This window comes from Pezoporus wallicus, unplaced genomic scaffold, assembly GCF_028554395.1.
Source record: "Pezoporus wallicus isolate ANWC-B61680 ecotype Strahan unplaced genomic scaffold, APGP_CSIRO_Pwel_v1 contig_6899, whole genome shotgun sequence".
Lineage (NCBI taxonomy): Eukaryota > Metazoa > Chordata > Aves > Psittaciformes > Psittacidae > Pezoporus > Pezoporus wallicus.
In genome coordinates, this window is record NW_026638613.1 from 986957 (window position 1) to 1010868 (window position 23912).

A 23912-nucleotide genomic window follows, 5' to 3' on the forward strand; every position below is an offset into this window, starting at 1 on the left:
ACAACTAATCTTTGTACTTACCATTGCTTACAACCGGTCAAAGAGTTGGTAAAGAAAGCCAGTTCAGGGTTACACAGCATCATTTATTAATGGAAAATGCAACTACCTCCATGATATTTAGAATATTAACTGTTATTGAAATCATTGTCTAAGTCTGCACATAATTGCACCAACTTTACACCAACATAACATGCACAATTTCAAAAAACTCAAAATTGGTAAGAAAATAGTAGTCAAGCTTTTTAACCTTTAATGTCTCGGTGTCTTTTCCCAAGTAACGAGTAGGATAAGACGAGATGGCTTCAACTTGCTCCAGGAGAGGTTTAGATTGGATACTTGGAAAAATTTCTTCACTGCAAGGGTTATCAAGCATTGGAAGGTCTGCTCAGGGATGTGATAGAGTCACCATCCCTGAAGGTATTTAAAAGACATGTAGATGTGACAGTAGAGAGCAGTGTAGGGGAGAGGGACCTAGTGGACGACAGGATGACCATGAGCCAACACTGTGCCCTTGTGGCTAAGAAGGCCAATGGCATCCTGGGGTGTATTAGAAGGGGGGTGGTTAGTAGGTCGAGAGAGGTCCTCCTTTCCCTCTACTCTGCCCTGGTGAGACCCCATCTGGAATACTGTGTCCAGTTCTGGGCCCCTCAGTTCAAGAAGGACAGGGACCTGCTGGAGAGAGTCCAGCGAAGGGCAACAAAGATGATTAGGGGAGTGGAGCATCTCCCTTATGAGGAAAGACTGAGGGAGCTGGGTCACTATAGTTTGGAGGAGACTGAGGGGTGACCTTATAAGTGTCTATAAATATATAAAGGGGGAGTGTCACGAGGACGGAGCCAGGCTCTACTCAGTGGCAAACAATGATAGGACAAGGGGTAATGGGGACAAACTGGAACACAAGAGGTTCCACTTAAACTTGAGAAGAAACTTCTTCTCAGTGAGGGTGACGGAACACTGGAACAGGCTGCCCAGGGAGGTTGTGGAGTCTCCTTCCCTGGACACATTCCTGTGTAACACTATCTAGGTGTTCCTGCTCGGGCAGGGGGATTGGACTAGATGATCTTTCGAGGTCCCTTCCAATCTCTAGCATACTGTGATACTGTGATACTGTGATGTGGACATGATGTAGTGGTGGGCTTGGCAGTGCCAGGTTAACAGTTGGACTTGATGATTTAAAGGTCTTTTGCAACCTAAATGATTTTATGTTTCTACATGCAATGAACTAATTCTCTCAGGAGATAGGAAAACATTTAATACACATATAAACATTAGGATTCTTTTTGGTAGTAAATACTAAAGATTAATCCTAAAACAGACAAAGTAAATACAGAATAGTGACTTGCAGAAGTAGAGACAACTTAGACTAACAGGGAAACTAATTAATTAATAACCATCTTTCCAACAATAGTCTGCAAGCCAATAAGAAACACCAAATAGCTAAGTAGATCTGTTAAGATACTTAAAGTAGGATGACAGGAGTTTAAAAATCTAATTTACCTTTCTGAGTTTTTGCCAGCACTTTCAGACAAGATTTCTAAAGAGAATGTGTTCATGTGACATTCCATGAAGATACTGAGTTTAGAAGGCAGCTCTGATAGTAAAAGCCTCTTCTAACAGAGCTCAACTCTAATAATCTTTCATTATTATAAAATAAGCTGAGTTTGAAGTCTGTCTTAGAAACATTTATATTAATTGCATCTCATAGTCATTGATGTTAAGTCCCAGGCTCACTATCTAAGATCTCTGGAATAAAATAGCTCTAACATTCCAGAAGACACTGTCAACTAATGATCAATCTTCTTGGATTAACCTATTTACTCTGCTGGCTCTTCCACTACAAAATAAAGTTATTTTTATTTGTCTGTTATACACTGAGGGGGGCTGTGTAATATGCTTTTTAGAAAAAAAAAAATTAAGTTTTGTATTATTCTTTGAAATGTTTTGACTCTGAGACACAAGGTTTTGAGAAAGGTACTTTGGATCACTGACTTCCCAGAACAGGAAGGCAGCAGAGGTACACACCTGAGATTAGAGATCAGGTGAAGGTAAAAAGTCTAAGAAATCCTCTGAAGCCACTTACTCAATTGCACTCACAGTTCTGAATTTAAGTACCTGTGATGGATATAGTTCTCTTCAATTGCTCTCACTCAGCCCCGCTTTTGAGACGGTTGCAAAAAAAAAGGTATGAACCAATATGGTCACACAGATAACTGTGCAGAAGTTAGACCTGAAATGTACTGATGCTGATGAAGTGCTAATAAGCAGATCCTTTGAAGCAATAAACAACACCCTCCCCCCTTTAATAATAGGATAACAGCTGCTTTATTTACCTCCAGAAGTAGCAGATGAAGTACATATTAGAAGATAAGAATTCAGAGAACATACTTATTTTTTACTTAAAAAATGTTTTGCCTATGACATTTCCTCCCTCTATGTATTTCCATTCTTTCAAAGCGCTGAAATTATGGTATATTGCTTATTTATTCAATGATTAACTTCCACAGCCATATGCTTTCTAGGTCTATATGCAGCTTGCGCTGTTCAACTTCATTTACAATACAGAAATTAACTAATAAGTGCAAGAATTCTATTTTGTAAAAATTTAAAGCCATATATTATTACACTTGTATTACTGACATTATCACTTCATATCATTCTTCTTCTAAATTTCATAAAGCAATAAACATCATGTATTATCCATCAGCATAAAGATGGCTTTAACTACTGTATTGACATATGCTCATTTTAAGATAAAAGATATATAGCTTTGCCCCAAAATAATTATTAGTAAACTGATTTCCAAAATGAAAGCATAACATCTGTAATCAAAGTGATTGAAACGTTTAACAAAGTGCCATTCCAAACACGTACGTCAACACTGGCAGATACAAAAGAAGTGTTGTTTCCTCTCTGAGGACAAGATACACATCCTTAAATATGTTTCTTCTGGGATTTTGGTTTGTTGATTTTTTTTTTTTTTTTGGATGAGTGTTGTTTTTTGTGCTTTGGGTCTTCTTGTTTGTTTGATTGTGTTGTTGTTGGTTTTTTTTTTGTTTTTTCCTCTTGGACTGCACTTATAGATTACGATAAATGCAATACTAAAGATGTCTTTTTTCCCAGTACTTATAAACATCTTCAAAGGCAAATGATCATGTAACACACCTTGGCCATGAGACACCAACTTCATTTCTGTCCTGGGTTCAGCAGTAGCAGTCATGTTTCTCCTTCTTGGTAGCTGGTGCAGAGCTGTCTTTTGACTTTCAGCCTCGAACAGTGCTGATAATAACGATGTTTTCAGTTGTTGCTAAGTAATGTTTACCCTGACCAAGGATTTTGTGAGGCTCATGCTCTGCCAGGGAGGAGTGGAAGCCAGGAGGAAGCAGAGACGGGGCGCCTGACCCAAGCTAACCAAAGAGGTATTCCATACCACAGCACGTCATGCCCGGGGTGGGGGATAACAGGGAGTTACCCGGAAGGACACGGGCTTCTGGGTCAGACTCATTTCTCGGCGGATGGTATTGTATTATCTTCCCTTGTTATTTTCTCTTATCATTGTTGTCATTAGTGGTAGCAGTGGTGATTTGTACTGTACATTGGTTGCTGGACTGTTCTTGTCTCAACCCATGGGAGGTGCACTCTTTCAATCCTCCTCCCCATCCCTCCCGGAGTGGGGAAGGGGAGAGCCCCGGGGGGGTGGGCCTTGATTGCTTCCAGCCCGGCACCACTCACTGGGAGTGAACAAGCTGTCTGGCTAGGGTTTAAACCACGACAGTTCTTTTTGGTGCCCAACGTGGGGCCCGAAGGGTTGAGATAACAATAGATCTGTCTGGATTAATAGTCACTCATCACAATGCTGATTTATTGGCTCTCAAAGTTGTTCCTCTTGATCTCACAGTTTCAGTATATCGTATCTTACTTCCATCCGGTATTTGCTGTATTAGTGTTTTTCAAGTGTGGGGCTTGGGCTAAGGTTTTTGTCTCATTGTACTTCATGGTAATGTGACTTGTAATACAATAGAATCATTGATCATGAAACTGATCTGGCTTGTGTTCCCAGTGTGGTCACCACCTTTATACTTTGGGAGGTATATAACAGAAGTGCTTAGCAATTACACATCTTTTTTCTCCTTCTTGGGTGGTCAACCTGTGAAGGAGACATTCTTTTACCCTCCTAGTCATCCCCCCAGACCATTTACAGCATCATTTAAGAGTTTCGAAGTTTTTGAATGGCCTTTTAATGCTGTTGAGACTTGTTTGCTGATTGTGATGGGGATCACCATGTTGGCATGCATACAGAGTGTATTTTGCCCACGACTGACTTCAAGAGTTAAGCAGAGTCAGGTTTGGGTCTTGTCTGGGGTCAAACGACGATGTAGGAGGACCGAGAGATTTTCCCTGAGGCTGGACAGTCATGAGTGGCAGGGTGTGTGGGATAGTATGGGTAAGTATCTAGGTCAGTGGGCCCCTACAGTACTTTGGAATTTCAGCACCAAACAACTGCAAAATCCAGAATTTAAATGAGGTGTGTGGCCATTCTGGCCATACCAGAGATGGACAAATCATGGCAACGTGCTGGGGCTTGGCCTACGCTTACAGGGCCTTGTTCAACACTATCCAGCACCTTCAAAAGGAAAAAAATGTCAGTAGATCTGAGGGCAAAGCAACAGTCAGCACAGCTACTCCAGCTCCAAGCACAGCAGCTTCACCACCCCCAGCGACAAGTACAGTCGCTACTCAAACTTTGGCTGCAATGAACAGCACAGCTACCCCAGCGGCAAGTACAGCAGCTACTCAAACTTCAACTGCAACAGACAGCGCGGCTACTCCAGCTCCAAGCACAGCAGCTGCACCACCCCCAGCAACAAGTACAGTCGCTACTCAAACCACAGTGATAATCACTGCAGCCAAACCAGAGGACCAATTCATACCAATATCAGTTGCCCCTGTACGCACGAGAAAAAGCAAAAAGGAGGCAAGAAGGGTGAAGCAAGATGAAGAAAGAATGTACTCACCACCAGGTCTAACATCTCATCAGGAGTCATCATCACATGACGAAGAAGAAGAAGAAGAGGCAACTTCTCAACCTCAAACCTCAACCAAGCTACGGAATACACGAAAAGATTTTACCCATCAGCCAGGGGAGCACATCATCACCTGGTTACTCCAATCCTGGGACAATGGGGCCGATGGTCACAAACTAGAAGGTACAGAAGCCAAGCAGCTGGGATCACTTGCTAGAGAAGGAGGAATTGACAAAGCAATTGCAAGAGAGAAAAAGTCCCTCAGCCTTTGGAGGCGGCTCTTGGCAGCTGTGAAAGAAAGGTTTCCGTACAAGGACGACGTTATGAGTCGTTCAGCCAAGTGGACTACTACAGACAAAGGCATCCAGTCTCTGAGGGAATCGGCCATTGTAGAGATGATCTATCACATCAAGCCGAATAACGGGGATACACCTATAGATCCAGATGAAGTTGAATGTACACGACCCATGTGGCGAAAACTTACACGGAATGCACCGTCATCATATGCCCATTCATTAGCAACAGTAATCTGGAATGACACAGTACCACTAACAGTGGATGAAACGGTTCATAAACTCCGAGAGTTTGAAGACAATCTCACCCCTTCCATCATCTCAGCTGTGGAAAAACTGTCCCAGGACCTCAAACAATTGAGGGACGATGTATCTGATTTATCCAGCTCCTCACGTGTACCAACACACGTCTCAGCTATTAACAAAAGGCGTCCTATTGCTTGAGAGAGGAGATACAGGAGGTATATGCCATGGGCTATCCTACGGTTTTACCTGCTGGATCACGGAGAAGACATGACAAAGTAGGATGGAAAACCTACTTCAGCTTTGGAGGAACGGGTGAGTGAATTGAAGAGGGGAGCAAGGGCCAAGACTGATCCTCCCATGAGAGCTACGGCTTCAGTCTCTGATGAGCAGTTTCCCAGATGGAGTGGAAGAGCTGATTTTACTCCAGCCCCTGTGATAACGAAGAATAATCCCTTTCACCACGACTTAAGTGTCCAACGCTGTGATGACCATTAGAGGGGCCATGCCTCCAGCCAGGTGGAGGTAGGGGACAATCGGATTTACTGGACTGTGTGGATCAGATGGCCTGGCACAGCAGTCCCACAGAAGTATAAAGCTCTAGTAGATACCGGTGCACAGTGTACCCTGATGCCATCAAGCTGTCAAGGGGTGGAACCCATCTATATTTCTGGAGTAACAGGAGGATCCCAAGAGTTGACTGTACTGGAGGCTGAAATCAGCCTGACTGGGAGGGAATGGCAAAGGCACCCTATTGTGACTGGTCCAGTGGCTCCATGCATCCTTGGCATAACTACCTCAAGAGAGGGTACTTCAAAGACCCAAAAGGGTACCAATGGGCTTTTGGTATTGCTGCTTTGGAAACTGAGGAAATTGAGCAGCTGTCCACCTTGCCTGGTCTCTCAGAGGATCCTTCTGTTGGTTGGACACGGGCTTCTGGGTCGGACTTGTTTCTCGGCAGGTGGTATTGTATTCTCTTCCCTTGTTATTTTCTCTTATCATTGCTGTCGGTGGTGGTAGCGGTGGTGATTTGTACTGTACATTGGTTGCTGGACTGTTCTTGTCTCAAGCCGTGGGAGTTGCACTCTTTCAGTCCTCCTCCCCATCCTTCCAGGAGTGGGGAAGGGGAGAGCCCCTGGGGGAGTGGGGAATGGGAGAGTCCCTGGGGGGGGGGGGGGCTCAATTGCTTCCAGCCCAGCACCACTCACTGGGAGTGAGTGAACAAGCTGTTTGGCTAGGATCTAAACCACGACAATTTCAAAAAAGCAGCTTAGAATTTAACTGGGTACTATTTAAGGAGCACAGATTTCATAAGCACTAATAGTTCTTACTACACCATCTGTTAATCTTGAGGCCAAGGGAGAAAGCACATCTCTTTCTGTGATCCTTTAAGGTGCAAAGGCTAAAGTTTAGCATGTAGCTGGTACTCTCAGAAATGTATCATTTACTCCAGTCTGTTCATGTGTAGACTGAAGCTGGAGTATTTTGTGGGTAGGTTGTTATATTAATTTTTGTTTTGTAATAAGTAATAAAGCATTACTAGAGTTTTAAACAGATGCTTTTCCAAATATGGAATTTTATATCAAAAATTTTAAGTATGCACATAGTGAAACTCATTGCCACAAGATACTGTAGAGGTAAGTATAAAAAAACTCAGTACTGAAATACACAAATTCATGGAATATTCATGATGATAATTAAATCAGCGCAGACACATTCTCTACTTCAGGACATCACAACAATAATAACTGCCGTTTTGGGGAAAGGTATACCAAAGTAAAAAGAACAAAACCAAAAAAAACAATACCCCCCCCTACTTTGTACTTGCTTTGTAAGTCTCTAAGCAGAAGCCATCTCAGGTGAGGTTATCAGCCTGACAGAGGACACTTCTTGTGTTACAGAATCATAGTAAAAGATAGACATTTTTTTTCTGGTCAATAAGAAACTTCTTGAGAGAAGACTAAGCAGCTGATCATTCTGGACAAGGAACTGTCTGTGCATTTCACTGTGACAGTGTATGGTAACAGTATTTCAACAATAACAGTAGGGTGTGATGGACACGGCCTTATCATTTTAGGGGAGTTTTACTCAAACAAAGTTCAGATATGGCTTCTTTTGCTAAAGGAGAATTGCTCCTCTAAAACAGACTAAGCAACATGCTTAAGTATGTTCTTTATATTAATTAAAGTGAGTTTTAATGTACTTAAAAAGATAAGTCTGTGTTTCTGTATTCTGAAGCAAGAATGCTAGAAACGTCACTGCATCAAGCTTATCTCTCTACTGAGAAATAAATTGTGTCATATTAACAATCAAGCTAGCTTTCACATTAAAGTATAGGTTTTCCTTAAATTAAATAATGTAATTAAAGTTTTATTCTGTCTGCTTGCTGAACAGAAAAAGAGAGAAATAGGACATTTAAGCTACTCTTGCCCTGTTACCACTGCTGCCACCAAAGCATTGAACAATTCTCACTTTGGTAGGTCAGAATCAAACCTTATTTTCTGAATCTGTATGCCTTGATGAAATGACTTACTCTTCAAAGAAAAAAAAAGCAATGCCAGATTTTGTCCTTGCAATGTTCAGCAGCCTCACATGCGTTTTGTAAGATCTCATACTGCTGTTACTAGCTAATCTGTAATGAATTGCCTACGCTGAAAAGTCGAAAAAAAAAAAAAAAGTAAATTAAGTACTCTGTAGTAAGAACATCTGTACTTTCTTTTTTCACTCTGTATCATCCTTCCAACCTTATTTTGTTGGCAAGGGCAACAGCTGTCTTTTAAAGAGGCTGGCCACAATGCAATGTGTGAAGCACTCTGCAAATAGGATAGTTAGTCTAATAGATCTTTCAATACATATAGTGTTTTGAATGGGTTGCTAAACACTGTTCTTAGGCAGAAAAGGAGGCGAGGTCACCATTCTCCTAATGCATTCCAAATGTCTTCCTTGTATGACATTTTTTAAGGTACATGCACAGCACCTTACCATGAAGAGAACTTCATTGCCAGATACAGTAAGAGCCCATAAACCCTGAGTAAGCCTCAAAATTTATCTGACACTGGAAACAGCAGATGCAATGTATCACACATTTATGTGATTCAACTGCAATGCTAGGAGGGAAAATTAAGAGGGTATACATGATTATTGCGAGAAAGTAATTTCTACAGCAGTAGAATGATACAGGCACAGGACTAATTAATTTCTAATCTGTCATAATGTTTTCCTAAACCTGGAATCCAAGAATGGCCTGAACTAGCAGATATGAACTTGCCATTTTTTCCTCATACTCTATAATATGATAAACAGGAATGGAACATAGGTGGTTAAGTGGATTAAACATTATTGTATTTCCTCTGAGATTAGAGTTGGAGGCCTAACTGAAATGAGTTGGCAGGTCAGCTCCTCGATGGACATATTATACCATAAAACCATCACATATAATTGAATACTGATATAAAAAGCCATACAGTCAATTCCCACACTAAGGAAAACCAATATTGACTTAGAAGTGAAAAATATGCTTCTTTCTTGTTGAAAGGTGGTCTCTCTAGGTCACCTCAAGGTCACCTCTGAGGCTGCATGGTAAGAGCTCTTATGATGCCTGCATAATAATTTACAGGAGGAAAACATAAATAACAGGTTTGACTGTCAGTGCAGGCACTCCTCCAACCTTCACAAACTGCAAATTCTCTGTCCTTTATCTAAAATATTACCTGTATCCAGCCACAACTGTATACTGTGCTGACAAATCTCAGCCCACACACATACTATGATTATTTAGAATTACAAGGCAATCATCAACAACATGAGGTTTTTGGTTTGTTCAGTTGGTGGGCTCTTTAATCTGATGAAGAACCTGATTTTTTAGAGAAATTTGAAATAGGTGATGTGAAATTTGGAACTATTAATGAAAACTGTTCTTACTTATTATATGCAACCTAAGCCATTCTAGGAAAGTAGACCACACCAATTTTAATTTAAGGTTCCAGCGACTGATCACACACCTTTTGTTTTGTCTCCCAGTAAACATCAGGTAGGTCAGGAATCTTTTTTGTATGCAATATCCTTGATAGACCATTTATATCAAAAAACATTAAAACCAACTTTAAAAAAAACAACAATCACCATGAATGACCAAAACTCTAACTTCAAATATGGAAAATTAACAGATCTCAGAAAATTGCTTAGAATAAATGTAATACTACAAAAAAAGGCACAACCAAACAAACAAACAAAAGAGTCTCAACACCACACATTCACATCCCCAAACAAAATAAATTCACAAAAAAAACACTCATAAACCTCAAACCCACTTAAACCCCATAAGAATATACTAGGATAACATATAAATTAAAGCAAGTTGCCATTAGAGCTAGATCTAGAGAAAACAAGACAGATATAACTTTGTGATGGGTGTTGGTGTCTGTGAACCATTCGCTTAGACCTAAAGATGAAATTAAAATACTTGAGCTCTCCTATTGCAATGCACAACCTTTCCATGTTAAGTGAAAATCTGTTCACTGTGGAAGAACTGCCTTCTGAACAGAAGGTCGGTTTAGTATTTTGGCAATTGAAACAAAATATTCCAAGCGGCTATTGCTGTACTTGCAAAAAGGACGCCAAGTATATTTGTAAGGATTTACTTATTTTTTTAATTTGCAAATTCATGCACAGGCATCGAGACACCCCAACAGCAAAAAGTGAAATTTTTACTTCGGTGTTCTTCTTCTTCAGCATTATACAAAGAAAGAGGAAACAGAAAAATGTAATGGTAAAAGCTCCTGAGATCCGAGACCCCTGAAAATCCTGAGGACAAGCAGTTATATGTTTTATCCACCCACGTTCCATAAAATCCAACTACAGAGGATCTGAAAAGAATGCATCAAATAACACCAAGGAAAATAATACAAAATTTCATAGGCTATAGAATGTAAAGTATAAAAAACTAGTTCCACTGATGCCAATGAAAATGTTGCCTATCAGCATTCAGGAAGACCACGTTTCAACTCAAAGTTCTGTCCACAATGCAAACTACGGGTACATTTGAAAGGGCAGAATTCAGATTTTCATACATAAATCACAAGTGCTGATTTTGCGAACCAGTACTCACACGAGTGTCTAAAGCCATGCAGAATAAATGCAAATCAAACCAATGTACAACCAGCTTCAATGTTGTTTCTGTCTGGGTATCTGAACCTTTTTTTTTTTTTTTTTCCCTTAACTCTGTTAACTTTGCTGCATTTTAAAGGACTGATGACAAAAAAAAAACAACAACAAACCCACAAAACAAAAAACCCAAAGACATTTGATACCTTTCAAATCAGTTCACAGACATGTAAACAAACTGATTAGTAAGAAGTATCTACTGTGAAAAGAAGAATTAAAAGAGCATTAAAAGGCCACACAATAGTCATAATTTCTTAATAAAATAATGCACCTAGAACATGCCATAGAACATGCCATAAATTCAAACCCACTACAGAATGAGGGAAGAATTTCTAAACCACTTGTTGCCTAAAGAAAGACGACCTTTCCTCTGTTCACTATTTCAGAAAATATAAAATAACCAGCATGTGCAGTACTGATCTTTATCCGTTGCAGAGCTGTTCAAGCAGGCAGCGCTGAAAATTAATGGCATGGACTGTATTGCTTCACCTCGTCCAGTTGATGGTGTTTTCAAAGCACCACAGGACAGATCTGTTCTGGCAAGACGAGATTTTATATATTCACTCTTCATCTCTACTCATAGCTCCTGTATCTTCCATTTGCTTTTTCACTTTCTTGGCTGTTGTTGAAATCAAACTACATGATGTGGGAAAAAATCCACCCAGATAATTTGTCTGTCAATGACTTTCTTTTGAAGTCCAAGTTCAACTAATTTGAAAGGGCAGCTCAATTAGCAGCTTGGGTAGAAAATTATGCCTATAATTTCCTATAAAAGCAGCAGAAAAAGTGCCAAGGCCACTTGAAGAAGTATGTGCAGAAAGAGCATATTTAAAATGTTTAGATTTTAGGATGGAAATTCAAAGTGTGTAAGATACCTCCTACTGCCCTGCACACAAGCAGCTGATCAGCTGTGTGGATTTAGGGCTCTGAGGTACAAATGAGGCAATGGATTTCTTCACTCAGCTATGCTTCAAAACAATTGCCTCCCAGTAAAGTCATTTCACTTAAGTTTGCACCATTGGTCAGGACATAGCACTTGGACAGTAAATTGGATGATCGCATTTACTACTCTTTTTAAGCTTGACAGAATAGAAAATTATGCTTGGGTTTCATACCTCTAAAATCTGACAAGTGTTTGAGAAGACCCCAGAATGAAATTTTTATGAGTCAGCCATCCTCCATTTTTGAATGGAAGCCACTTACTGTCTCACTCAATTTAAGCCTACTGTACTAAGAGACCTGCTATAAAATGGTCAGCCCTTCCATCAGGAAATAGCAATTCACAATGGGAGCTAGCCTAATTTTTCAAAGGATGAATTTAATATATGTAGAGAATGTGCAATTAAGCACCCAACTGAGTATATGAATATTTAGAATTATTTTCCCAAGAGAAAATTAAGTGTTCAGTGCTACTGGAGATAACAGGACTATGTACCCAGTCAAATAACTAAGAGTTCAGTGTTTGATTCAGGAGCAGGACTTCAGTAAAGAGATAACAGGAACTACAGTTGGGAATATACGTACGCCTGCAAAATGGCAATGACTTCTCAAACCATTCAGGGAAAATTCTGTGGCATCAGACATTTAGAATAAATAAGAAGTACTTGCTTTTGCTCATTAACTGGCATGTCCCCTTGTTTGCTAATAGCACATTTCTCCTTTCACTGAAACAAAGCCATCAAAAAGAAAATGAGTAATAACCAAAAGTCCTTTTACTGATGCAAACAAAAGGCTAATTACTTCAGAATATTGACAAGCTTTGCTATAATTACGCTTCCTTCCAGACATCAATTGCTTTTCTCCTACCCCACCCCTTACATATTCTTTTACTGCTTAGAAGAGCAACTTACTTTCTGCTATTTATACTACGTAGAGAAGGAATTCTCACTCTACTGTTATTTACTGCAGTGCATTTGACTAAAGGGATGAGAGCAAATTTTTGTCAAGTATTTCATATTCATCTGGACAGATACAGATTGGATTTATAAGTGCACTGGCATTGTTTCACTTTTAGGTGTTACAAATCCCAGTACATCATCCTTCAAATGCTGGATTAAGTATGAGCTAAATTGACATGCTCAGTTTAAATTATGTTGGGTAGTAATAGCCTTCTAGAAACTGAACAATAGAGCTCAGCATCATTTGGTTCCAATCAGCAATACAAAACCACTCTTCTGATTCTTTTTTTTTTTTTTTTTATTCATTAACAATAGATTTCTCAAGTCAATATCATTTTCATTCCTATAGTACCTCACACATGGGGAGGGGGGGAAGTATAATTGGTACTTTCATTTTTTTTTAATCTATGTTTTAAACTAGGTTTACCAATAAAAATTTAAAATATGACCTCAGGATGAAGCAATAAGTGATAAATCGGGTATGTGCACTCAATGGGCTGGGGGTGGATTTCTTAGTCACCCCAACACAGAATAGATTTATGATACCAAGGCAGGGTGTCTCCAGGCTTTTCTAATTAGCTCTTATGGCTCATTCCTTCTGTTCAAAGGGAAAAGAAAGCATTACTATTAGTCAAAGCAGGAGGAATATAAGTGAAAACTACATACACCAATCTCTTAAATTCGATACACTGTCAGAAGAGGGAAAACCTTTCATCAAAAACAAATACAAATTTTCTCTGTCACCACTGAAGAGCAAAACAGCCTGTGCATTATTCCAAGCATCATGAAATCAGGAAGAGGTGACTAAAGGAATAACTCAAAATACAGGATTGATGGCAGTGTGAAACATCAGTTACATAAACAGCTCTTTGATATAGACTACTGCCCACTAAATTTTTTTAAGGCCTTGGTACAGGATTGTTAATACATAGGAAGAAGAGGAAGAAATTAAAATGAAGGCTTTTGCAGGCTGAACAAATTAAAGCAGCTAGTTGATGAGGGAGAAGGTTAAGAACCCTAAATCTGATCTTTTCTGGGGAAAAAAAAAAAGGATAAAGGGTAGGAATAAAAGAAACTGACTTGAAGGAGTGAATCTATTCTCAATTCAGGGGAGACAATGCCAAGGGAAAAAGAAACACAAAGCAGCTAATAATTCCTTGGAGCCAAAGTAAGAACTAGTACATTTTTGTAGGAATATAATTTGGCTAAATAGCAGCCTCCACAGATATGACCATTTGTCCTGGGTTCAGCAGTAGCAGTTGTGTTTCGTGTTCTTGTCTCAGCCCGTGGGAGTTGCACTCTTTCAATCCTCCTCCCCGTTCCTCCGGGAGTGGGGAAGGGGAGACCCCTGGGAGGGCGGGGGGCCCTCGGTTGCTCTCAGCCTGGCACCACTCACTGGGAGTGAGTGAACAAGCTGTCTGGCTAGGGTTTAAACCACGACACCATTATCAATCAATCTGAACTCAGCTTGGGTAATTCAAGAGGAACTCTCCAGATTTTGGGAATCAAGATGAGATATTAAGAGGACAATAAATTAGAACCTGAGAAACAGGATGCTATTAAAGAGGGTGTTACTACATAATCTCCATCAGATCCAGATCCCCAAGTACTCTTCTATAGGCTTCTTAAACTTTTACACATACTACCTATACCTATGGCTCAAATTTTCAAGAAGGGACTTGAGAGGGGACATAATATCATTAAAAATCCCATATTACTCCCATGAAAAATGGTTATACAAAGACTCAGGGACCTTGGAAAAAATTCTAACCTAGAAAACCCCAAACCACAACAAACAAAACAATCAAAAAAAAATGAAACCAAACCAAACAAAAAAACCAAAAAAACAAAAAAAAACACACCAAAACTCACCAACCAAATGTCAGTGTCCTTAATAATAAAAAGTATAAAGTGTTGAACTTCCCTAAAAAATGTTGATTTTATACAGTATAATTTTTAATATCTATATGCTCATATTGTATATAAATATTCATATATATACACATATACACACACATACATGTGTGTATATATATAAAGAGGGATGAAGGGATGGAAGGAGAAAGTCACAGTTAAATGGAGATTTAAAATGCAATCTTCGCAGTTATATGGGATAGCCATAAAAAGTACCAGAGGGGAAGAAATAAACAATGTCGACAAGTAGAAAAGTGAAATTAATTACTCCTAAGTTAACTTTTTAAAACTAACACAGTTATTAAACAGAAGTCTCTTTGCAAGTTGCCTTTATTCTGGGAATCTTTAATATTTTTCATTTAGTAAATCCTTATCTGTAAGTGCCAATATGCCAATAACCTCTGTATAAACATCCAAGCATTCACATTTCTAAAGTTTATGACAGTTAAAAAGCAATTTTATGAATATTTATGAAGGCAGTAAATTATTAAAATAAATATAGATACTTACACAATAGAACAACATCTTCATTTAATGGACGTTAATATGTGAACATTTTAAAGATGAAGTGGTGTGGCCTTCAGGGCTTTTGTTACTCTATTAGAAGTTAATTTAGGATAGAAATTATGGCTTTTTCTTGAATCCCAACCCCAAGAGATTTAATCATGCTCAAGACTCGCATCATTTTTCAAAAAATGAATCTGGTGATGGTATTTCCAGACAGTGCAGATCTCCTCAGAACAGAAAAGCCTCCTCCCCAGAAATAAAGCCTTCTATGGCTTCTTTTATGTGCTTGCAGATACTCCAACAAGCTTTAGGGCAGAGAAGCTGAGTGCTAGCGAGGTAGTTACATCAATCTTTCTTTCTCCACATAGTTTATACTATAAGAATACATTTCTTGTCTACAAACACAGCAGACAATTCAAGTTGCTCTTTCTCAAGAAGGTGTTACACATCACGGAAATTTCATCACCTTTGCCCACATTTATAGATCCTCCTGATTCAAGGACACCAGGGAGCCTGCTTTGATATCCTGTACGTAACTGGCTACTGAATCTCCCCAGTGATCCCAATAACCCAAGTTCCACCAAAACACAAATTTTACTTATAGACAGAACACCAGGAGGCAGTTACTTTCAACAAGAAGGCATGAGGAAGCAAATATTCTACCTTTTTTATGGTAGGCCATTCTAAATGCTGTGCTTCACTTATGTTCTAGATTTGTCTCAATTCAGCTTTCTCCTCAAGTTTTTCTTCCTTAGTCCAGTGCCCTCTTTATTGAAAAACAACCCAGCTCTCTTAAGTGTCTCAGATTAGTTTTAAGATCCCTTTAGGAGTAGGCATAGTAGTTTAAAATTTCTCCTTCTGTCAGTTACTCAGCACTGTGAATTATTCTGGCTAAAGAGACAGAAATTACTAGCACCATGGCTATGCCAAGTTAATGTACAACATGAGTACTCCCTGTATGCTCCATTGCTCAGACTGCTGGTTTAGTTTGTATTCCTATAGGAAATTGTCACTCCAGGTGCTGGAAGCAGTGAATTCCTAAACCTTTTAGTTGCATTTGAAAAAGACTCTGCCCTTGCCATACTGTAACTTGTTCCAGCCCTTGAAGCATTTCTACCATTCTTTCGTCCCACCTTTAATATTAATTTTATAAGAGACAGTCTTGCTCCCTTACTGACCTTAAGAGTGCCGTATCAATGGTAAAAACCCTTTCTAAGCCTCTACTCCACTCTGATATATACATCGGTTAATACATATCCATTTTTATCCTTTTAATCACAGCAATGTAAGCTCTGCCTGTTCCTTTTCTTCCCCAAAGTCAACACTCTTTTGATACTTTGCTATAAAGGTAGTGTCCCTACTCTTTCTTTTTAGACAGGTAATTTATCATATCATAGAATTGTTTGGGTTGGAAGGGATCTTAAAGATCACCTAGTTTCAACCCCCTGCTGCAAGCAGAGACACTTTCCACTAGACCACGTTTCTCAAAGCCCCATCCAACCTGGCCTTGAACACTTCCAGGGATGGGGCATCTACCATGTGGCTGTAGTAACATATTCTTTATCTGAAAAGGTTCAGCTTAAGGGACCAAGACATGTCTGCGTGGCTCTGCCAATACTCTAGGAAATGTGCTCCCTGCCATTGCTGCTGCTCCTGTTATCCTTATCAGACACTACATTACATATGTGTCAGTGGAACAGAAACACAACACTCCCAACAAAATCTGAAAACATATTCAATTACAAAAATAACTAAAGGTCAGATTTCCACATATCTTATTCTTACAAAGCAGCTTAAATTTGTGATCCTTACCAAATTTAATCACAATTACTCGCATTAAGGATTCAACTGCATATTCTAACAGCACATTAACTTCAGGCTTTTCTGCTTCAAATTCCCTGATGTCGTGGTTTAAGCCCAGCTGGTAACTCAGAAACACACAGCTGCTCACTCACTCCCTGCCTTCTTGCTCTTCCACTTCCACATTACTCTGAACCCTGTCTGTTGTTTTCAGTGTGTCAGAAGGTATGAGAGATGGGCCCATTCTGACAGACTGAAAGTAGAAGCTCCAAATTATTTTCAACCTTGATGCTCTCCCTAATTTTGTACCCTATTCAATCTCCATAATACATCAAACTAAATCTCTACAGCAAAAAATATTGTCAATAATACAGTAACTATTTCAGATATTCAAATTTCCATCACTTGGGCTTGTTTCTACAAATTATCCCATTCAACATGAAGCTGTTTTCTATCAGCACATACTTCTTTCTGTTAATGTGATGTAAAGAAATGTTAACTTTTCAAGGTAAGTCTTCTGCCAGCAGCAGATAGTATTACTTTCAGGGTTTTTCCAATGGACTCAATATGGAGATTAAGAAGAGTTGAGATGAAAAAAAAGGCAAAGTAAAAACACAAAAGGGGAACATAGGGGAAACGTGAAAAACAAGCAGTAAAAGAAAGGCAAAAAACATACACATGCAAGGGAAAATGAAAGCTGAAACAGAGACAAGTTTAGAAACATGGTTATGAAGATGAAAGCTCATGCAGGATCTATAAAAATCAGACCCAAATAGAGAGTGAGATATTTGCATAATATAAAGTAATAACAAGAAATTAAAGGACATTAAAATGGGGAAAAAAAATACAAGTTAAATACACAAAATTAGAAAGAAAACCAGTAACAATATATAGTGACAGCTCTGTTATGAGCTACCACTCTGTTTTAATGTGATGTGAAACCAAACACGTGGAAGGAGGAGGTAAAGAAAATAAAGGGAGAGGGGTGTATTTGCTGGAACAGAAATCTGAGATTCAGTAAGTACAGGAACATAAACATTAGGGGGAAAATGATGCAAAACGTGGATTCAGTAGAGAGAGATTGTGTCCATTTAAACCAGCAGGTCTTGCTGTTTATGGCAATCTTTCTCTTTCACTTCTAATATTCTTTATGGTAAAATAACCTATTTCTCATATCTTACTGCATATTTTCTCATGAGAAAAGTAAAGCTTACAATTATTTCACAATTAAAGAGACACAGTTTATATCCTAAAAAAAAAAAACATTCCCCCCAAAAAACAAAACCAAAACAAAAAACCCACCAATCAATCATACAAACAAACAAACCAAGAAAACAAAACTGTTTACAACCTCAAATAGAAGAAATACTAAATAAAGGGAAAGCTTCCATACCTCAGTCTATGCTCTGGAAGGTGTGAGTAACAGAGTAGCAGAACATAAAACATAGGTCTGGGGAGTTGTATTTTTAGCTCAGTCCCTGAGCATGCATTCAAAAAATCAATCTCTTGAGCATATCACACTTTGGTTCATATTATGTAACAGACTGCGGATCCTTTTGGAATAGCAAATGAGCACCAAAAATGTGGCCATCACACCTAATCCACCGGTTTGCACTTACTTCCTGGGATGAGACTACAGCCAACCCAAACTAAACGTTCCTGAGGTGACCCTTGTCCTCAGCACCAATTGTTTTTCCCTACTATTCAGGTGGCATTACTTCCTAATTTAGACATAGCAAGTGCATAGAGAACACAAATTGGTAAAAAGTCCACCTCACAGACACTTCAGACAGTGCTATTACAGCAACCTTTGCATCTTTATCAAATTCCTACTATATAAGCCCTGATTGCTATTTCGTTGTCAGTGGTGAAATGCAGTGTGAGATCTATTGCTGGAAATAATGCACAACAGCCAAGTTCTAACAGTGACAGCTGACCTTTCATGGGTGTAATTAAATTGCATCTAAATAATTTAAATAAACAGCTAAAGCTACTCAGTTGAAAATGGCACTTTTATTAAGACAAATACTGTTATTATAGAACAAAATTTTAGGGGTTATTTTCTGAATCTGTGTCATCATCTCAACTGTGCTTTCTATGGCCAACAGAGCAGATCCTGATTCTTTTAATTCCAAGATCTGGAGTCACTTGTTGTTTTATAATTGCTTTCATGAATTGGGAATGAATTAATTAAATATTTATTGGACTAATATATTTTCTGAAAGGCAAAACAGCACTTTTGTTTATAAAATATTTTCAATAGTTGGCAGTTACTTGACACTGCAGTTGAAATGTGGTTTACACATTGAGCCTATGATGTCTAACATTCAAGTAGACTAGTGAGCTCCATCTCTGCACTCGCTGGAGTTGGAGGAGAAATTACAGACACATACACATAGCCATGGACATCCCTTCCCACACAACTGCAACCAAAGGAGAAGGAAGAAAAATATGTTTCTCGTTCTGAACTTGTTGTTATCTGAACACATTCATTATTCACATATTATTATTATCTGAACACATTCATAGACCAGTAAATCCTATTTACAGGACTGACTGACCATTAAAGGCAGGGGGAAAGCATGGCAGTCTGCTTACAGTTTACACAGCAGAAAACATCACAGAAGTTCATGTTCTTTTCCAACTCTTAGTCCCTTTTGTCCGTCTGAGGTGTTAAGGATAGCAGAAAGAACCAAGGTGTCAAAGGCAAATTCTCCACAGAGCAAGGCTGTATGTATTTATGTATTTATGTATTTATGTATGTCATGACTGTATCAAGTTACCTTTCAATTTCTTAAACAAATTCATAAACAATAGTGTTAGTCTTCCTGTAGTGTACACTTCTGGTTACTACCTCACAGTCTCAGTGCTGGCAGAAGCATACCCGCATCAAGGCCCAAAGTGCTGGGCTTTAGCCACAGCCTGATGGAACTGGAAAGACCTGCAAAAGCCTGAGGTTAACTCAACACATACTGTGCTCTGCCTCCTCTCACAGCATGCCCAAACTACAGCCAGCAGACTAAGCAATATAAACAATTATATGTACATTTTTAGCATACACAGATCAAACTATTCCTGACCTCAGCTGCCTCCCTCCCTCCTCCTCCCCACATTCCCCTCATCCTTTTTCCCTTCCCCTCTTCACCCTCCCACCCCCCATCTCATGTTATTTACTTCTTTTAGGGATTTCTTTATTTACCAAAAGGCTTACAGTACATCCAGAGAAAATACTACTGGGACACTCTTAAGATATGCAGCAAAATAAGTAACTGTAACACATAAAAGGCAGCACAGACCAAAGTGGCTAGTATTAAGGAAGAATCTGAATGCCAGTAAATCCTGACTTACTGGGATAGAATGGGAATGTCTTTGTTTTGGTATCTTGAAACTGAAAGTACAAATAAATAATTCAACTGAAGTGCAACAAGCATTCGACTAACCTTATAAAGCAAAGGTGATTGTCCTAGCTTCAAAAGTGCAATTTTTTTGGTCACATTTGTAATGGCTTGAATCCGGATCAAGTCTGCCACAGTCCCATACTGTACATCAACAAGCTCTGCCTGTAAAGAGAAGACAAAAGTAGGGCTAAACCTATAACCATGCATCACTGAGGGTGTTCATTCCACAGAAACTAAGCTGTATGCATAAGTACAAGCACCTGAGCAGAGTTCTATGATTACCTAACCCCCCCATTTCCTGATCAGAAAAAGCTGTCATAACAAAGGGCTTGAGAATTTGATCTCACAGATGAATTTGTATCTTTGCAGTTTTCATGCAAAATTCATCAGCTGTGACAAAAAAAAAACTTTTTTTTTTTTGCCAGTAGTTACAATAAGTGGCCCTGGTTTGGATGAGAATTCCCCCTCATTAGCTACAGGAATGTACTTTAAACCATGTAAGGGATACTAACTCACATCTGCTAACTTCCTTAATCAGACTCTTATAAAGCATTTCAGAAAATGAACAATTATACTGTTCACTTATCAAAACATATCGATAATATAAACTCTATCAATATGAAGTTTTATTATGTGGTCTCATGTAATTCCTGAACAGTCTTAACTACTGAAGTATCTTTGCATAATCCATCAGTTATCCAAGCATTATACTCAGATAATTATAGTGGTAAACAGACTGCACCTCTCTGACACGTAAGCTTCCCTATTTATATATATTTTGAAATTATTTACAGTCATTTCCAACTAAATGAAAAGCTTCTAGAGCATGAAGATCTTCAGCTCTTCAGTGAAGACACTGAAAGGATATGTAGTTAACGTCTAAGCTATTAGTAAATGTCGCGCATCAGCAGTGATGGAAAAACACATGAAAACTTGTTTTCAAGGATTTTTAAAAAATAAATAAATAAATATATATTTAATTTAAGAATTATCAAGGGCACATTTCTCACATTTTATAGCAATAAATTATGGTGAAAACCAAGTATAAGGATAATCAGGCTTGTACATTATTATTTTAGAATGTCATAACAACTCTCAGGACACCACCGAGGACATTCTGGAACATCTAAATCCCTCCACTGTGTTCACATAAAACACAGATATAAGAAGACACAATAACGCTGCATGAGTGTTCAAAAATTAAAATAACAGGAGCAATACAAAATGGAAAAGTTTCTCTTTCAGTTCAGCTTTGGTAACGAGTATGGATTCATTGCCAAAGGCAACAGTTCTGATTTTGGGCATCTCTACACAAACTGTTTAAATTCTAGCAACAGTTGTTCTGGATATGTAGGATGTGTGAAACTTTCCTAGATTCCTGAACACGGGTGTTGTAGGAAAGTATTTACCCTTATACAACTGTAGCTGAATATTTTGTATGAGTTTGCACCTCAACATTTAAGTTGAAATCATACAATTTTTTTGCCAAGGTTGCCTTCTTCTTAAATGTATTCTTTTAAATTTTCAAGTTAACAAGTTTCTAAGACTACAACGTGTCATAAGTACTGTATAAACAAAATATTTAGAAAAGGTCATCCAAAGTTATAAAACACTTCTTGAACAGGCAAGCATCAGATTTAACACCAAATACTGAAGTGTAAGAACAGAAAATCTTGTACTTCATAGAGTTTCTTCTGAAATATATAAAACATTTAAAGAACTTGAAAACCAGTTCTTAAGAAAACTGAAATTATGACTACAGGATGAAATAATTTCCCCCATGTGATCATACTATTTGAAAAGTATGAAAAAATCAAGTGAGGAAGTTTCTATACTAGAGGAAACTATTTTATATTTTATATTTTATATTTTATCTCATCTCATTCATCTGGTTAGAAAGAGCTCACCTCAGATGAGGAAAAGTGTATTAACCCGTATACTTCCTTGAAATACACACAAATTTTACTCATTCTCTAGGTCTCAGCTTTATTTTAATTTCTACCTCCAGATATTTCAGTAGATACACCTGAGTGCAATAATTATTAACATCTCAAAAGGCTTATGGCTTGAGAGGTTATATGCAGGCTGATTTCTTGGGAGACCTCTAATCTAATTCCTTTGGACCCAATGCCTTTCTCAATCTACCCTCAAGCAAAGCAAAAATCACAGCTTTCATCATTCATATGAGAGAAACTACATTGAATTTTCCTGAGGCAAAATCAATACACAAAGATGTAACATAATGAAGTATCAAACTATCCACTTCTACAGCATGCCTGTGTGAAAATGAGATCCCTGCCCATCTACATTCATGTGCTGCTTCACATCACTTTTGCTAGCTGCTCCTCCAGGGTGCTATCCACTGCTCTGTAAACAACAGGACTACATGTTTGCACAATTATTAATGCATTTATCAACCACCCTTGGATGTTCTTAGTTCATTTATGGACACAAACTGCATCTTCAAGAGCTATTCACTGGTCTTTCACAGGGAACATAGAAGCTCCATAAGAGCAGGCTGAATAAAAGGCCCTAAAAAAGCACAACTCCTTTTCTAATTATGGGAGAACCAGAACTTGACTCCCTGCTGCCCCAAACACTCTGTCAACCATGTTCTTTGCTCCAAATGTTAAAAGTAAGTCCCTTCATACATTCATACATTGAGAGTACATGTAAGAAGTCATTACACAATATAAAAAGCAGCTGGATATAATATAACAAAGAGTTATGCTTGCTTTCATTACACATCTTCCACATGAAGAGTATGTCAAAGCTCAATATATTAGAAGTCTTTCATTTGCACTTGCCTGAAAATGAGTATGACCTATGCATCTGTCCAACTCTGAGGGCACTTGCACACTGGTATTTCACTGTAACTTTGAAGCAGTTCTCTTCTCAGCAAAGGTCTTTGACCCTTAATTTTACCTTTTGTGGAATCATGGCTAAAAATATTGCACATATCTAGCAAAGTAAGTTATCACACCCCGGTAGCATCACATATAGCCCAGCAGCTGGAGGTTTGCACAGCTAATCTCAGATCTAACTTAAAATGACAAAAAAAAAAAGAGTAATATCTTTTCTTGACTAAAACTACACATGGCTTGTCCTCTGCCAAACAAAGTCAATAACCCACAGGAAGAGTTGAGAAGAAAGTCACAATATTCTGGCACTACAGTCCAGACCCTAATAGGTAAAAAATAATTTTAAGGATTATTTCTAACCCTTCATTTCTACTCGAATACATGAGTAAAATTTTCAACACAAAGCAAAATACTTTGCAGTACTTAAAACATCTGATCAAATACAGTACAGCAACGCTACCAAAAAAAAAAGCTTTAGAATAATGTTAAAGAATCCAAAGAGTGCTACCCTCTCAAAAATCAACTGACAACGGTCCATTTATGCTGCACAGTCCCATTTAAATTTCATAATGTTCCTAACACCTCCAAAAATGGAAATTAAATTCTCTCTTCTTTCTTTTTCAGAAATGTTTACGACATGATTTTACACATGCCAGTTTTTTAAAAAGCAAAATACTGCACCCCCAACTACCCATACTTGAGAAACTACTTTCTTTTGGTAGGATAATTCTGTCAAAAAACAGAAGAGAACTCATGCTTTTATCAGATGCTTGAAAAAGAGCACTTGTGTACTTGAGTTTAGATATGCAAGGGT

General features: G+C 38.4%; 1 protein-coding gene across 12 annotated transcripts in view; it reads right to left on the reverse strand.

Moving 5' to 3' along the window:
• NAALADL2 (N-acetylated alpha-linked acidic dipeptidase like 2) overlaps window positions 1-23912 on the reverse strand; it is a 489585-nt gene that overhangs the window by 175326 nt on the left and 290347 nt on the right. For all 12 annotated transcript variants that reach the window (XM_057411595.1, XM_057411593.1, XM_057411591.1 and 9 more), the window contains one exon: window positions 20280-20399. In XM_057411595.1, coding sequence (XP_057267578.1) covers window positions 20280-20399 — 120 coding nt within the window. The remainder of the gene's footprint in view (window positions 1-20279; window positions 20400-23912) is intronic.